This window comes from Poecile atricapillus, chromosome Z, assembly GCF_030490865.1.
Source record: "Poecile atricapillus isolate bPoeAtr1 chromosome Z, bPoeAtr1.hap1, whole genome shotgun sequence".
NCBI lineage: Eukaryota > Metazoa > Chordata > Aves > Passeriformes > Paridae > Poecile > Poecile atricapillus.
Genome location: NC_081289.1, coordinates 73,928,594 through 73,945,552, shown reverse-complemented (window position 1 = coordinate 73,945,552; position 16,959 = coordinate 73,928,594). Strand labels below are relative to the sequence as shown.

Here is a 16,959-nt window from a genome sequence, read left to right as displayed (position 1 = left end):
CTAATTGTTTGGTTTTCTCTCAAAATTATATATATCATTGTATACTTATATTTATACTCTGCAGTCTTTTCTTCCCAGCAAAATATGTTATTTTCTGGACAATATTTGTTAACATTTCTAATTTCTCTTGCCTTTAAGTAATTTTATTAAATTTATGTACTGTATTTACATTTATGAATTTCAGTTATTTCACCCTATAAATCATGATTCTAAACTTTACATTAATCTTTCCAAAGACCATTGTCACAAATATTTCTGCCAGTTTTTCAGAGCTATAAGAATATAACAGGATCGTCATGAATTCAGTTTAAGTTTCTATGATCTTTCTTTCAGTTTTTTAAAATTTATTTTTCCTTTTTTATTTTTCATTTTTACCAGTTTCTTTTAAAAAAAAAGAAAAAAACAAAAACCCAAACCAAACAAAAACCCAAATAAAAAAAAACAAAAACAAAACAAAAGCAAACCAACCAAACAAAAAAAATTGTAGTAGTATTTTTCATTGAAAAAGCAAAAGACCTATTCTCAGTCAATCTCTGATCAAGCTAATTTTGTGTGAATGCTTGTGTGGCATACACTGAAAACTGGCACACCATATGTGAAGTTGCTCAATGTGGAGTCTCAGGCAGCAGGGTCTCTGTTTCACAAATCATGGCTCTGCTGCTTTCCTATCTTCTTGCCACAATTAGAAAATCAGAGTGTGGCTTTCTTAAAACAATGCTGAAGGCAACAGATTTTATTTCTCTCACATTGCGTAACACTCAGTGAATCAAGACCCAAAAGATAATTAACAATACCTCAATTCATAAGTCACTGAAATATCTGGTTTTACTTAAAAATCAGTGCCAGAGGGCTTTTAAATTCTTTATGCAGTAGTCCTCAAAAGCATGGCTCAGACATTAGCTTCCGACATACGAACAGTCATAATGCCAAAATGCCAAAATGAGTTACCTCCAGCTGCCCAGAATTTTCCTCAGGAGATATTAAAGGAGATACAGTGATATAAGTAAGAAGGCATTTCCCAGTCGCAGCCTCATTTGAACCTGGTCATCTAGGCTGTGAGAACAGTGTCTCCCAGTTTAGTTTAACCTGCTAGACTCCACTTCCATTTGCAGCAGGGACTGGCTCCCAGCTTCCTCTAAGTCCCCACTGCCTTTGAGTGGACACAGAGCAGCTGCAGCTGAACAAAAATATGCCTTTTAATCCCCTGCAGGTCATGACCTTAACTGTCCAAGGCATCCCACATCTCCTGTGCCAGGGAGAAGAACACGTTAAAAATTGCCATGATTTTAATTTCCTCCCCCTCTTCTGCTAAATTTTTGTATGTCTTGCTGTGACATCAGAGGATGTAGGTTTACTCACTGGTGTGTTTTTGTTATGTGGCCACCTGTCCTGCTGTGTGCAGACAGTCAGCACCACGCTGGCACGTGGCTCCTGTCGTGTGCTTCACGTGGGTCCCCAGGGATTAGTTTCTGCCTCCACAGTGGAGAACATTCTCCCTAGCACTCCTTGAGCACAGGTCTAAATCCCAAGTCTCATTTTCCTCTCCACCCCATTTACTTCACTTTGAACTTCGGACATGTCCACCTTGCAGCTGTCAAGACCACGCACAGACCTAAGCTCTTCATTCCCTGAGCTCAATCATCTGCTAAATTAAACTTGTCTTGGGTTCACACTCTGTGTTGATGCCTCTATTACATACCACATTTCCTCATCACAGAGAACAGGTCTGGACTGGTGCTTCCTGCTGGGAATGGGTGCAAAAGACATACAGGATTCCCTACCTTCTGCCCGTTAGCCAGACTGGCTGCTCCCCGTGGATATGCTAAGCATGAATGTGCAAGAAGAGAGTTAAGGACAGAGAGCTGGGCAGCATGTGGATTAATTGGAAGCAGACTTCTGGAGAGAGCAAGCAGGGGTGGTAGCAGGGCTCAGAGAGCAGCTGGCTGCCTGCAGCTAGGCTGGGGCACAGGGTGTAGCTCAGGGCCTGCATGCAGGGCCTATACAGGGATTTGGTGTGTGCCCAGGGCTTGGAAAGGAATGAAACTCAGAACAGTCATAGTATAACGTGTGAATAAGGTGAAATGGATATGCACATTTGATCTGAATTCCAGTTTTGTTAGCCTCAGTCATTCTACAATGTTACCTTATTCAATGGGATACCCCCAGTGGCTTTTGGGATTGTTTTATCATGAAGCACACATCAGATCAGCTAGTGAAAAATTACCAGCAGGATGGAGGGCAGTTCTGGCAGGATGCAAAATCTCTATTCCCAGGCTCCAGTCCCACCAGAAGTGATGCCAAAGGAGCTGCTGCTTTTGGAGGGGAGGCAGCAGCTCCTTGCATTGCTGGTCTGGGCTCTAGAGTAAGTGGGACAGGCTGCTGTCCTCTCCATGTGCAGGACAGGCAGCCTGCCTGTCTCTGCTGTTGGGCTGGAAAGTGAGGAAAGCATGAATGCAGTAACTGCAGAGTGAACTACAGTACTTTCAGTGCGCACATTCTGACAACTCTCAGAATGAAAACTAGGGTGGATCAAAGCAGTGATGTGTTAGGTGCTGCCATGTGCTGTAGCTTCCCTGTAGCCTGTAGCTTTCCCCTTGTCTTGAGACCATGGGTCGTTTGCAATGATGCAAATCCAAGACCATGAGATGGATCTTTTAGGGTCCTTCTTCGGGACTGGTGCTATTTAATATCTTCACTAACAACACAGACTAGAAGATTGAGTGCATACGGCAAATTTGCAGATGACACCAAGTTGAGAGTGCAACTTACACTCCTGAAGGACAAGATGCCATCCAGAAGAAACTCAAGCAGTGGCCCATGGAAATCTCATGGGGTTTAACAAGGTCAGGTACTGGTGCTGCACCTGGGTCAGGGCAATCCCTGGTGCCAGCCCAGGCTGGGCATGAACAGATCCAGAGCAGCCCTGCCCAGAAGGACTTGGGGGTGCTGGGGGTGAGATCCTGACATGAGCCAGCCATGGGCACTCCCAGCCCAGAGAGCCAAGTGTGTCCTGGGCTGCACCCAGAGCCCCGTGGGCAGCAGGGGAGGGAGGGGATTCTGCCCCTCTGCCCTGCTCTGGTGAGACCCCACCTGCAGGGCTGCCTCCAGCCCTGGGGCCCCAGCACAGGAAGGACATGGAGCTGCTGGAGAGAGTGCAGAGGAGGGACACCAAGGTGATCAGAGGAAGGGAGCTCCTCTCCCATGAGGAAAGGCTGAGAAAATGGGGACTGTTCAGCCTGGAGAAGAGAAGGCTTTGAGATGACCTCATTGTGGCCTTCCAGTCCCTGAAGAGACTCCACAAGAAGGATGGAGAGGGACTTTTTCCAAGAGCATAAAGTGACAGGACAAGGGGGAATGGATTCAAAGTGAAGGAAGGTAGGTTTAGATCACATATTACGAAGAAATTCTTTACTGTGAGGGTGGTGAGGCCCTGGCACAGGTTGCCCAGAGAAGTTGTGGATGCACCATCCCTAGAAGCGTTCAAGGCCAGACTGAATGGGGATTGGAGCATCCTGGTCTGGTGAAGGGTGTCCCTGACAGGGAGTTTGAAACCAGATGATCTTTAAGGTCTCTTCCAAGCCAAGCCATTTTTTGATACTATAATTTTTGGTATGCTTTTAAAAAAGATGTCTGGGTAAAGGGCTTCCTGTAGGGAGTGACTATTGCTGGGATATGCAACACCTGAGCAGCAGCATTGAGAATTGCAGTTCTGAGTGAATGTATTTTAAATCAGTACAGTGAGAGCTGGACATCCTCTTTATTCCAGTTACCAAGAATTCCCATTTGCTTTCCCTGGGGCTGAAGTACATCTATGTCTTACTCTACTTGGCATGCTTTCTTGGCAAAATATAATTCAGCATTATTTACATACAGAAGATTTCTGGCATATTACTCTTTTTGACAGTAGAGAGAGAGAAAACACAGCTAACTGCCACATTCCTTTACAAAGCGTGTTGTAGTTGGATGAGATGAAATGGATCTGGTGATTTTGAAGAAGCTTAATTCTGATCGCTTCTGCAGCCCTTGAAATACAAGAGCTTAATCCCATTTTTATCTAAACCTTCTGGTATTGTCTAGACTCACTTCAAATTTTTATTGAAATGGCACAAAGGCACGAATTTGTCAACACTGTGCTTCAATTAGTAATGGCAAGCAAGTTGTTTGTAATATTAAGGTTAGGTTGCTTTCCATTGTGAATGTGATATCTCAGTATTGGTAACATTTAATTTAGATCTAATCCATTCATACAGCCATATGACAATTAAATAATGTACTTACTTTACTAGCACCTGTGAGGGAAAAAAAAAATCTTTTGCTTTTCACTGTCCTTTCATTACACTGATAATGTCAAAATCATAGCAGCATAAAATCATAGTCTAATTATATTCCTGTTAAACAGTGTGCAACTGAAACATTCAGAAGCATTTTGTAAAGTCATCATTGCTCAAATGTAAAAGTAAGCAACAAAGTGCATAGAAGAGCAAACAGAGAAGGGACAGGCTGTATGTTGATTTTTAAAAATTATCAGTTGCTTATCAGAAAATAAGTGTAATTAAGCAATTGGCAGGTCCAGTTGTAAATATACATATCATTCTTCCTCTTCTCCAGAAGTTGTGGATCCCATGTTTGATCTAGGTAAGGATGTCCTTTCAGTTTCACTCCTTTCAATAACATGGAGATTGACTTTCTCAAGAATTCAGAGTTTTTAATTCACTTTGCTGAGTAAGTGCCTCAGGGTTTCTCCCTTGACAAAACACATCAATAGTTTCACTGGATTTCTACTGAAATAACTCTTGCATGAGACAAACCTCACATATTTGATGGAATATTTAAAATGTAGGAAGTGAGTTTTTCCTCATGTTTTCTAGCTGGAAAATTTTTGACCTCCCATACTGAATGTGGTGGCTTCAAAGAAAGGGTATGAAGGAAAAAATATTGTGTTGAGCTTCCTCACCTTGCTTTAGTGGTTTGAAAAGTGTTTCGTATAGAGTCAGGCATATCCACTTGCAATGAAAGTCAATGGATGTCCAATTCTAATGCAAAGCTCATTATACTTCATCAGTGTGTTGAGAGTTGTTTAAAGTTTGAAGTGATGGCTTCCTTTTATTCAGATTTAAACAGTGGACATGATCAAAATACTTACATATGCTCCTTTCAATTTAACCTTAAATACATTTCAAATCATAGAACAATAAGTTTCAGTGTAAGTATATTAAATGTGAGAGAGAAGAATGCTGGAGTTATATTGGAGTAGTACTGAAAAAAAGGATAAAAATAATGGCAGCACTATTGTTATTCCTACTCATTAACTCAGGAAATGCAGGACACAATTCAAATAAAGTTAAACACATTAATAAGTTATGATTACACAAGACTAAAATATCTGAACAGCCTTAACTCAGATGAGCCAAGAATACCTGGAACCATGACATGGTTACAATTCTGATACTTTAGGATCTGTGAACCAGAATAGATGCAACTAATATTTTTTCATTAACTTCTCATGGGATTTCAAAAGATGAGGACTGGGAAAAAGCAAGGGAAGAATTTGAAGGCAGGTAGACTCTTCTGTACCCAAGAAAGGTAAAAGTTTTTAAAAAAAAGTATTTAATCATGGACTTGGAAAACTACTGGGACTGGATAAGAATAGAAGGGTAAAAGACTCAGAGGCTGACATTGGAGATGTGATGGCAGAAGATGCTTGAGCAGCTAAAACTAAGATGACAAGAGAACAGGGAGTAGCAGTAGGTAGGACAGTAGAGACAAGTCTATTTAACTCACAGACTGCAATCCCTCAAGGGCCCTAATATTAACCACAAGAGTGATGAATGTTTGAAGGCTTCTTCTGGCAATGAATCACTGTGATGCCTCTTGGTAATGTGCATTTTATGCCTTCCAGCAACTGATCTGCATGTAGAATAACAGCTTCCCACTGTCATGATTGGTCAGCCTGTTTGGAAAGGATCTCAGCTAAGAGCATGATGGCCCCAGAGATCATGGGCAGAGCAAGATGACCATCAGTCTGACTGCTGGTGCTGAAACTTCTCTTCTGAATGGGTGCTTAATTTCCTAAAGAGACAGGAAATTAATGCTAGAAACAAACAGTACTGGAAAAAAATGTGGTTATGAAGCTTTTACAAGAGAGTGTGTGTCAGCAGTTGATGTTGTGGGACTTGGACAGCTTGGATGTTCAGACTTAGGGGGTTTTATGTGCCCAGGTAGGAGCCACCAGTGTGGGGAGGACTGTGAGAGATGTGCATTCACACCCCGAAGCTGCAAAAGGCAGGGCATTTTTGATTAGGTGGTAGGTTGCTGAATTTTAAAAGTTTTCAAATCCTATATATCCTAAGTTTAAATATAAATTAGTAAATAGTATAAATATAATAAATATACATCCTAAGTATAAATATAGAATAATGGCATTTCTGTAATGGTGAGAGATTTTAGGAAAGAATATATTACTCAAGTCTACAAAAAAGAAAAGCAAAAATATTGCATTCCAGCTACATGTACCAAGATGGAAGAGTCAAAGGTGGCTCAGCAAATACAAGCCAAAATAACAAATTATAATACCATAAATATAATAATATTGATTAGAAATGTGTACCAAAGTCAGTGACTTCATGTTGTCTCGCTTCTCCTGATGAGTGCTGGCAGCAGTCCTACCCACAGATACCATCTCAACCTGCAGCAAAATAGCAACAGCTGTTTCTCAATTCCATCTTCCTGTTGCTCAAGCACCACCACAAATGTGAGGTCGTCAATTCAACCAGGAAACAGGGATTAAGGAGGAAACTAGGTGTATTGTAAGTATAAAGATCCATCAGAAAAATGCCTCCTGTCACTTATTTTTCTTAATGGAGCCACTTCTAAATCCCTTATATTTGGCCAATTGCTCCAGTCAAAAGCTGCTGTCAAAAGCGAGGCCACAGAACCCTCGGCTGAAGAAAGTAAAAATTTTGAATTGCTATGGTTATAAAAATGAACAGATTTTTCTAAAGTCCTCTTTTATCCCCTGCCTCTCTGGTACATATGTCAGTAATTGATATTTTCTCTCTGAATAATTTAAAATAGAAAACAAACTTGAACACATATTCATCATAATTTGACATTTTGGAGGTTACTGCTTCATGCAAATGAAGAGTTTAGCAAAGTTTTTGAGAGATACTATTTATTTACATAAAATTTCCATTAAAAAAAAGTGGTTGAAGAAGAAGTTAATTCCCTTTTACATAATAGACTTCCATTTGAATTTATTTACAAGCATGTTTTCAATGCCAAATTGTCTTTTACAGCCACATGTATTTCTGGTCTCTTTAAAAATCACATTTTTTTCATTTGCTAATCTGAGTATATTGCCAGTGTCTTTTGCAACTTTGTTTTATCTTTGGAGACACAGCTTCAGAAATAAAAGCCTGTGCATACCACCAGTGGTGGAAAAGAATTTCAACCCATTGTCTTTTGCATTAAAACATAATTGCTCCCTTTATCTACACACAAGTTTACTATATCCTGTTTGGTAGAGGCAAATAAACACCTTTATTTAGCTATTCACAGGGGTTTGTGTGCTGTTCATTAAAGACAAATGAACAGTGAGAAGTAAAAAAATAACTCGTTCCTGGACCTTAGATTAGTGTTACACTGAATTCATGGCACAAATAGGCTTTTCATTGGTTATGACGCTGGTTCCCTGGTGTACAGTAAAACTCACCTAAGGTGACCTTTATGCTATGGTGCACCTCCAATTATGCAGAGAAACACAAAACTATTTAACAAATTGATAGTTTTACCAACTAAGTAACTTCCGTGAAGACCATTAGCAGCTTCAAAAAAAAATCTTTAGACAAAGAATAAGCACATGACTTTGCAAGCTAAGAAAACCCCTTCTACAATATGAGAACAAGACATCCTTTAGGAAACTGGAATTTGTTTGGCAGCACTGTATGGGCAGTACAGGTAAGCACCCTCTCCAGTGCTGTCGAGGGCTACCCGAGCTCGGCTACAGCTTTGCAGACACTTTGCAGACGTATCTCCCTTACTGCAATACCTACTAAGGCAAGAGGCGGGGGCCCCGGCTGGCTGCGAGATGCAGGACGAGAAGAAGCAGAGAAAAGGAAAAGATCCAAGACGAGAGCAGGGCGGGAACCCACTCAAGCGGACAGGCGCCCGCTGATGACTAAGGTGCCCTGGCTGGTCCTCAGCTCAGCGGGCCAGAGAGGTGCGCTGTCCCGCGGCATCCTTCCAGGGTTTCCCTCGTGACTCATGCGCAGGGAGCATTCCCCGAAAACCAGCACGCCCCCGGCCGGGGCTCCCGCAGAGACTCCCCGGGCACTTTCCCCGAAACACTTCAGCAGGACCAGGGAACAGCTGGTGACGAACGTGGCAGAGGCGTCGGTGCCGGCCGGAGAAAGGCTCGGGGGAGTGGGACCATGCCTCCTTTCAGCCCGGCGCCCCGGGCGCCCTGGTGGCCAGCGCCCAGAGCAGACTGGGCCCCGACATCCCCCTGGTACCACTCCCCTGTGCCCGGGGCAGCCTGTCCCGCGCTGTTCCCCGCATGCCAGCCCGCTGTGCACGGTGCAGCCTCCTGCCCTGTCAGCTGCGGAGTCCCACGGCCGGGCAGGGGCTCCTCCACTGCACTCCCCGCAGCCTAAGCAAGCCAAGGGGCTCCCCCGGCGAAAGGGTTTGTAAAAGAAAACGTTCACGTTCGAAAGGAAAAAAAAAAAAAAACAACCCACAACTGTAGAGGGGGATAGAGAAACGACCACTAAACTCCACTCGCTGCCGCGCTAGAATGTTAAAAGGTGTCACTGGAGATGCCCCTGCAACCTCAGTGTGGAGGGTGTGCACGCTGCCCCACCTCCAGGCAGACTCTCTGCAGGTGCCCCGAAGCACCTTTTCTCACCTTCAAGAGAAAATCGGGTTTCACTGCAACAGTTCCCGCTGAAGTTGCACCCCACGTGTTTGTGGGGAGGGCTACTCACACTTGTTTCAAGCAAGATTGTCTGTTGCAAAGCTTTTGTGATTTCTTTTGTTTTGGTTGGGGTTTGGATGATGCCTTTGATTATTATTCGTTATCCCGGTCTTATTTTCGCATCAGTGACACAACTTCAAGACTGAGTAATAATTATTTACAAATCTGGAAAGAGGTGAAAGAGACGTCCAAATGAGCCCCGGTTATGGAATTGGAAACCTTTATTTCCGTAGGCGTACAGGTACATATATGAAGCCAGCAACGATCTGAAGCCCGGGAGGAGAAAAACAACGTGTAAAGACACCATGGATAATCACAACGGTAACCAACCAGTTTCTCTAGTGCTTCTGAAGCACGGCCATCCCTCTCTTCAGCTGCCTTCTGTGCCTTGTCGGGTCACATAGCGGTGCAGGATAATAATTAACCTTTGGCTTTTTCTTACACAGTCCTTTGTAGCTTGATCATCTTTCTTCAGATCGCCTTCTTACCGCGGGGGTCCACCTACAATTTCAGCTTCTGTGACCACGGCAAGATACAAGAGGATCTACTAAACGTTTTGGATGCAGACATAACCTTTACACAAGAGGTTGGTGCTTTCTCTGGTGGCATCGGAGGGAAACTATCGGGACGGCACTGCCTCCTCGTTTTTACCCTTGACCACGGGCAGCTACTTTCTGACAATCTCGGTTAACAAACGGGATTTGGCTGGTTTAGTAAACCGGTACCTGTGAAACAGGACCTTGAAGTTATGTCCTGCTCTCCTCCGGCGACCTTCCTAAAAAGTACTTCGCTGAAGCTGGGACTGGAAGGGACGGAGAGCAGGAGCCCGGGCAGCCGCTGCCAGAGCTCTGCCCGACCCTTCCCAGCACCTTGCAGACCCGTAGGACTGAAGGTCGCTTGTATAATGCTTCACCGGCGCTGAAGATGGTGTCACGGTCGCAAAGGTGATAAGTGGTTTAGAAGCTACGCCGAAGGTTCACACGCTCAGCCGGCCCTTAGCGCAAAGACCAGGCAGTGTTTTTCGCGGAAAGCAGCCCTGCCGCTGGCTCGGGCATCACAGCCCGCAGCTGCCCAGCGCAGTCCAGCAGCGGCTGCCCCGCACGGCCCCCGCCCGACTCCCGCAGCCGCCCGTACCCTGCGAGGCCCCGACGGGGCGGTGAGACAGGAGGGATGTCTATAACGGGGTGCCCGAGGCAGGCTGGCAGCCGGCGAAGGCGATCCCCTGGGACATGGTTTTAATGAGCATTCCCTGTTGTTGTTTCCCTCCAGGAGCTACATCTCGATTTTCACAACTGCGAGGACGCGCCCTCCGAGCCGGCGGGCAAGCAGCAGTCCGAGGTTCGCCCCGGTGCGCCTACTTCCCTGCGGCTAGGTGGCATTCCCGCTAAAAAAACCAAACAAACAGGGGAGAGGGGAGCAAGAAAGGGAGAAAGGAAAAGGAGGAGGAGGGGAGGAGGGAAAAAGAGAGGGGGGAGGGAAATGAGGGAGAAGGGAAGGCAAGAAAAGAAGGGAAAGCGGGGAGAAGCGGTGGATGGGCAGCCTCTTTGTAAGGATGCGTGGGGAGGCGCTGAAGGGAAACGGAGCTAAGGGTCGTGACCGGCTGTCTGGTCGCAGGACTCCAGGCGGGCGGAGCGAGCGGGCCGGCTGCTGGAATGCCTCCTGGAGCGGGCGTGGGGATGCGGGGAGCGACCGGAGCTGTGGCGCGTCACCCTGTCCGTCCTGAAGCACCGCTGCCCCGGCTTCTGCGCCTCGCAGGCGGGCACCGAGACAGCACAGCAGCGGGACAGCCCCGGAGACAGCACCGCCAGCGCCGCCGGCACGACAAGCCCGGCCCCGTGCGACAAGAGCAAAGCCCGGGAGCTGATGGCGGTGTGGAGAAGTTACAACAACTTGTGATAAGTGGCCTTGGGGCGGCGCGGCTTTTCATTTTGCCTCCTCCGCCGGACTTCACTTCCACTGTCCGCCGTGCAGTCATAGCAACGGAGTCATCCTGAGGGTTGGTATTTTTTTTAATATCCATAATTTATTAAAAAAAAAAAACAACAAAACAAACCAACAACAAACCAAGCCCACCTACAAAACCAACACTACCACCACCACAAAAACCTCTAAACAGACACCTCGGGAAGTTCAGAGGCTCCCGACGCGGGCATCCCGCAGGATGCGCCATCCGAGGCGGGCTCACCTCACGCTCCGCTGCCGCCTCTGCGGCGGGGCCACCCGCAGCCGGACCTTTGCTTTGCCAAGACAAAGGGGATAACGAAATGAGGAATAAAAGGGGATACAAAAACGAAGAATAAAAGGGAAAAAACCGCGCAGTCGCGGCTGCATGGAATGTTTGCGGCAAGGCTCGCGGCTGATGCTCCCCTGCGGGCCCGGGCGGCACCGTGCCCGTGCGCGGGGCGGCGGCGGAGCAGGGCCGGCGGAGCGGGGCCCCGGGGCGGCGGAGCGAGGCCGGCGGAGCAGGGCCGTGGGGCGGCGGAACGGGGCCGGAGGAGCACGGGCGGCGGGGCGGGGCCGCTTTTGGCGGCGCACGGCGGGGCGGGGCGCGGCGGCGGAAGCGGGCGGGCGCTTCCGGCGGGAGGGCGGGCGAACGCGGCCGGGCGCGGGGACACGTGCGGGGCCATGGCGCGGGAGGGCGCGGGGCTCTTCGCCGCGTTCCGGGTGCTCGGCCGCTTCAGCGGGCACGTCCCGCACGTCCTGCGCTATCACGGCCGCCACCGCCAGTTCTATCTGGCCGTCGCCGTCGGGAACAGCGTCCACACCTACAATGTGAGTACGCGGCGTCCCGATCCCCGCTCCTTTGTCCTGGGCTCCCTCCCGCTCCGACCCGCCGTGGGGAGGCCGGGGCCGTGCGGGGACATCCGCCTTTTCCTGCCTTCCTCCTCCCGCCCTCGCCGTCATGATGCGGGAGCGTGTGCGGGGCTGCGGCGCCTCCGCAGCCGCGGTGACCGAGGGAGGGAGGGAGGGAGGGAGGGAGGGAGGGAGGGAGGGAGGGAGGGAGGGAAAAAGGGAAAAAGGGAAAAAGGGAAAAAGGGAAAAAGGGAGGCCACCGGCTAAAGAGGCCGGGAATGTGCTCGTTCAGCCTTGTGGGCAGCATTAGCCGATGTCACACTCCTTCGGGAGCGCCCGGGTGCTGAAGCTTTGCCCTCGCTACAAGATAAATCCAAGCTCAGCCGCTCTGGGTTAACGTTTGAGGGCTGCGTTTTAGGGGCGGGGGGCGGTCAGATCCTGTTAAAACTCTTGTATGAAAACGGATGAGCATAGTTGAGTTCAGCAAGATAAAAGCCTGTGATACGGACTGGTTTTTTGCTGTGTAGAATCATAAACCCCCTCAGGTTAGGAGGGAGATCACCCAGACCAAGCCCCCTGCTAAGGCCGGGTCACCTAGAGCAGGTTACAAAGGAACGAGTCTGCGTGGGTTTGGAACGCCTCAAAAGAGAGAGACCCCGTGACTTCCCTGGGCTCAGTCAAAGCATTTTCACTGTATAAGAAACAGTACACAGAATTGAGCTGACTACGGTGAACACCCGGGTGCAGACATCAGGGATCTTCTGTGATCTTCTGTGGCGCCTTTTAGCGTTCACTCCCGCCAGTCTTCTTCACAGCCTTTGAAGGAGAGTAGTGATCGGCACCGGGCAGAGATGCCTAGATCTTTGCGATTAAACCAAATTCTCTGTGAACAGAGATTAAACTAGAATACAGTGTGGTTGTAGTGAAAATAAGGTAGAAGAGATCAAGTGGAAACTAAGTGCTCCTCAGGGTGTCTTAACATGTCCTTAGTTTCCCGTACATTAGGGTAAAATCGGGAAGCACAACTTACTGTTTGTCTTTTGGCAAATGCATTGTCCCATTCCTTTTGACCTGTTGTCCGTGTGTTTTTCAGTAGACAGCATTCTAAACTAGGATGAATGATTTTTCTGGTTTGTGAGGTATCAAATTTATTGCCTGATCTAGGTTAATTCCTAGAATTTTTAATTTCTGTTTAAATTCATTCAATGGAACCTATCACTAAAAATGCCGCTTTAACATTGTCATTGCAGGTGAAGAAGCTTGGTATTGTTGCTGTGAGTAAGTATTCAAGAATTGCTCATTCCTCTTATTTTGTTGGGGATTTTTTTAAACATGTCATACATCTGCACTTCATTTTCAACTCAAAAACAAGAAAGTAAATTGTACTTACTAATATTTACACTGAAATATATTAAAAGGAGTCTCAGACATCTAAAATAGCAATTTGAAAATAAGACTGCTATTGAAACTGAATTTAGTTTTCTTAGAGACATACATTTTGAACCTTCTGTTCTTACCATCTTGTTCTTCCAAAAACACTTCTAAGCCATACAGACTGCACAGTGAATAAAGCTTAATTATTAATTTATTGAATTAATTTCAGATCCCTTTTTGTTTGCTGTTTCTGTGATTATTAGAGGACTGTTATAGGAGGAAAATAATCACATGAAGAAAATAGATGCAGATGCCTTCAGGGAGTGTTAGGCGTTGGTTGTACTGGTGGATACAAAGGATATGAATTGATGTCTTGACGTTCACTTGGTCTTTGATGGCAAACCAAAACACTCTGGGTGTCAGCAGCAGGGCCCATGTTCTTCAATGACATCACCAGCAGCCTGGGTGACGAGGCAGTGTGCACTCCTGGGATAAGCTTGCAGAGGATGCTGTTTTAGGAGGAGTAGCTGACACCCAGAGTGGCAGAGTTTTAGTCCAGGGAGCTGTTGCAAAACATGAAGCCTGGGCCAACAGGAGCCTTGCCAAATTCAGCAAGGATGAGTGCAGAACCCTGCTGTACCTGGGACAGAGCAAGCTGGGAACTGACTGGCTTCATGGCATCCTGCTGGAAAGAAGCTGGGGCTGTACTGGTGCCAGGCTGAACGTGGACCAAAACCATGTTAATTGTGAGTAAGGCGGGCTGTATATCGAGCCTCATTAGGAATGCATTCAGAAGATCAGGCAAAGCTGTTCTTCTGCACCTCACACTGCTGAGGCCATGCCTGGACTGCAGCACCCTGTTAGTGTGGTTTTGTCCCTTCCACAGCTCCCCTTTCTCCTGCAGGAGGCATGCTGAGGAACCGGAGAGTGTTGGGGCCTACAGCAAGCAGTAGGAAAAGAGACATTGGAGTAACTGGATCTGCTTAGTGCTAAGGAGGGCAAGATACAGGGTGGCCCAGAGGCAGCCTGTTCCTAAAGGGAAGTTGGATGGTGGGACCAGATTTGTGCTGATGGTGCTAGGGGTAGACAGAGCAGCTAGGGGCAGCACCCACAGATTGCAGCTTGATAGGGTCACAGTGGAGGGTAGGAAAAATGGTCCTAAGAGGTGACTGTGGTACAGTGTAGACCTTGAGCAAAACTCCTTCCCCAGAAGTGTTCAAGACTCAGCTGCAGCTAACCCAGTCTGGTACTGATGATAAACTTTGTGAAGAGCTGGTGGAATGTTGAGCCACTTGATTTCCAAAGGTCCCTTTCACTTGACATTTAGATAATTCAGAGGGATGCGCTCTATCTGGAAGGCTATACTTTTGTATCAAGGCTATACTTCTGTGTTCTAGAAAAATTTTACAGAGGAGTCATAGATAAAATATATTTTACTAACAGAGCATCTGTAAGCTTGAGGATAAGTAAACCGGGACTGGATTTAGATTATCAGCTATGTATTTTTAAAGCTGTAAACACATTAACTTTGTTTTCATCTTGCAAAATCAGAAAAACATTGCATATTCTGTTCTGCAGTGGGCTACATCATCTTACACATGTAATCATCTAAGCTTTTTGCGAAATTGAGAGTTGACATACAAAATTGTGATTAAAAAAAATGAATGCTGTGCCTCTCTTTTTATGGTGCTGTTGGTTTGTTGATGTTACATGGTTGGTGCTCTGATCTTTTTAATTTGGATCTGCCTAAAACTTAGCCTAAGCAGCCTTGCATACAGCTCCTGTGGAGTACCAGGTATCTGGAACCTGGTTGTAAGCTTGAGTCACTTCAGAGGTGCTGCGGGAAGATGTGGTCAAACAAAAGAAACCTTATAGACTGAAACCTTCTTTTATTTTCTTAATTTAGTCACTTCTTTTGAAGCTGTGCTGCAATACAGCAGAGTTTTCTTTGTGCCTGCTAATAATTCACAGTAAAAAGCACCTTTGTGGGAAAGGCTGCTGTGTGACCACGCTAGTTTGTATCACACATAGATTCACTCCCACCATGAATTTTCACTTGGTGTTTCTCGGCAAAAGAGTAAAGTGCTGTAATTTACATTCTTATATTTCCATGAATTGAGAGTATTATTCCCTATAGTATTTTTTTTTCCTGTTTTCCCATTTGAGACCACACTAGCAGTTTCTCAGAATGGTCTAGAACTTTGACTCTTTTACCTTTTGGTCTAGTAAAGTAAATACCCTGACATTATATACTCTTTCTGAACCAGTCATGAGGTAGGGAATGAGATGTATTCTTAGTGCATTAAATTCTCAGTGTGATCAAGACATAGGTGCAGTACTCCCAGGCCTGCAGAATAATAACCTAGTAAGCATTGCTAATGCTGAGACTTTGATTTATCATCTATGGTTCCAGTCCCCACAAAGCTAACATGTACTTTACTTAGTTCACTAATTTATTATTATGTGTTTTTCAAAAGAACAGCCTGGTGATCTACCAATCTTACGTTCCTTATGTTGTTGGTACTGGCATAATGTTTTGTAGTAATATTTGTGTTATTTTGAAATGTGTGCATTTCTGTAAAATTCAACATGTTTGACCAGAGGCCTTTCTTTGTGGGTTACCATGCCGAAGAAATACGCTATCAAGCTTTCTCTCTTGCTAGGAGCCTGAAACTTGTTTAATTTTTCTTTTGTTTGATCAACAGGTAATACTTTGCCGCAAGACATCACATGTTTGGCAGCAGATCGCATGTTAATATTTGCTTCATATGACAATGTTCTCCAAGCTTTTGCCAGGAACAAAGAGGTTTCTGTTAACTTACTTCTTACTCAGTGGTACAAAACAGTTGTGTAGTGTTTGTGGTATCAAGGCTGCTAATTTTCTACAAATATGTATTTCCGTAGCTGTTTGGTACCTTCAGTTTTAGGGAAACAAATTGTAGAATAAGGAGTAAAAAGCTTAAACTGGGAGAATGTGAGAGCAATTCCATAATGCTGAACTGTGTTTTGCATATTAATTACAATAATTAAGTATCTGTTTCTTTTAAAAACCATCAATTCACATAAGCAGAATTAATTGAAAGTAAATAATTAAAAATAATTAGGTAGCACATTTTTTGCAAACAGTTTAAAATATCAGGTACAGTTATTTGTCTTGCACTTCAAGTTGTGTGGCCTTTCCATGAATTTTTATTGAATTTGCTGCTGACATCCATTAGCTGTCTTTAAGTATTATGTTAACATGATATTCTACCTTAACAGTTTACTGAAAAGCATTTCTACTTTGAAATTATAGGTGGTTCATACCTATGAAGGCCACAAGGCAAGGATACACCTTCTACAGCCTTTTGGTGATCATGTCATCTCTGTGGATGTTGATAATGTTCTTATTGTTTGGAATATACAGTCAGAAGGTGAGAGATTAAATTTTTGTTGCTGCTTTATAGGGTAACACTGTTTGACAGCCAGTAATTTAAGAAGGGTTTTTTTCCAAATGCACATGTTCAGAAGTAGTTTGTTCTTGAAAAGGAAAATCTATTCTAGTATCTTAATAATTCTAATCCTGCAGTAATGTTTAATGAATGGATACTGCACCATGTGCTGAGACCCAGTAAGCTTCTGTGTAGATGTAAAAGAGAGAATGATTATATGAAAATTACATTTTAGTGTTTAATTTTCTTGTAAAGGCTGTGATAGAGCAGCTTTGGCATTATTTCTGAATTCCTGTAATTCCTTGATATTTATCAGACTGGGTATGACTAAATTATAATAAATAATCTTTTTGTTTGTGTCAGCATTGTCTCATGCTGTTGTCAAGTGCT

The 16,959-nt window shown here is 45.2% G+C and overlaps 2 protein-coding genes across 6 annotated transcripts in view; both read left to right on the top strand.

Annotated features, from left to right (window-relative positions):
* The first annotated feature begins 9,305 nt into the window (after window positions 1-9,305).
* On the top strand, window positions 9,306-11,390 carry LOC131573030 (trithorax group protein osa-like). Of its 4 annotated transcripts, none has more exons than XR_009276110.1 (3): window positions 9,306-9,557; window positions 10,241-10,309; window positions 10,586-11,390. XR_009276110.1 is itself a non-coding variant. In XM_058826602.1 (3 exons), exons 1-3 carry the CDS (start codon window positions 9,896-9,898, stop codon window positions 10,865-10,867), a joined length of 381 nt encoding a protein of 126 aa, XP_058682585.1. In that variant the 5' UTR covers window positions 9,318-9,895; the 3' UTR covers window positions 10,868-11,390. The 4 variants fall into 4 exon arrangements, 2 of the variants coding, with proteins under 2 accessions (XP_058682584.1, XP_058682585.1); XR_009276111.1 differs by having other exon boundaries at window positions 10,241-10,319; XM_058826602.1 differs by having other exon boundaries at window positions 9,318-9,915; window positions 10,241-10,319.
* Window positions 11,391-11,552: 162 nt separating this feature from the next.
* Window positions 11,553-16,959, top strand: part of WDR36 (WD repeat domain 36) — a 35,076-nt gene continuing 29,669 nt past the window's right edge. For both annotated transcript variants that reach the window (XM_058865084.1, XM_058865085.1), the window contains exons 1-4: window positions 11,553-11,743; window positions 13,015-13,042; window positions 15,844-15,944; window positions 16,434-16,551. In XM_058865084.1, coding sequence (XP_058721067.1) covers window positions 11,597-11,743; window positions 13,015-13,042; window positions 15,844-15,944; window positions 16,434-16,551 — 394 coding nt within the window. In that variant the 5' untranslated portion in view covers window positions 11,553-11,596. The remainder of the gene's footprint in view (window positions 11,744-13,014; window positions 13,043-15,843; window positions 15,945-16,433; window positions 16,552-16,959) is intronic.

Coding starts and splice junctions, on each gene's coding strand:
- LOC131573030 (XM_058826601.1), top strand. CDS start 10,201: ATGGTTTTAATGAGCATTCCCTGTTGTTGTTTCCCTCCAGGAGCTACA. Junction 10,310..10,585: donor CGGGCAAGCAGCAGTCCGAG/GTTCGCCCCGGT, acceptor GTCTGGTCGCAG/GACTCCAGGCGGGCGGAGCG.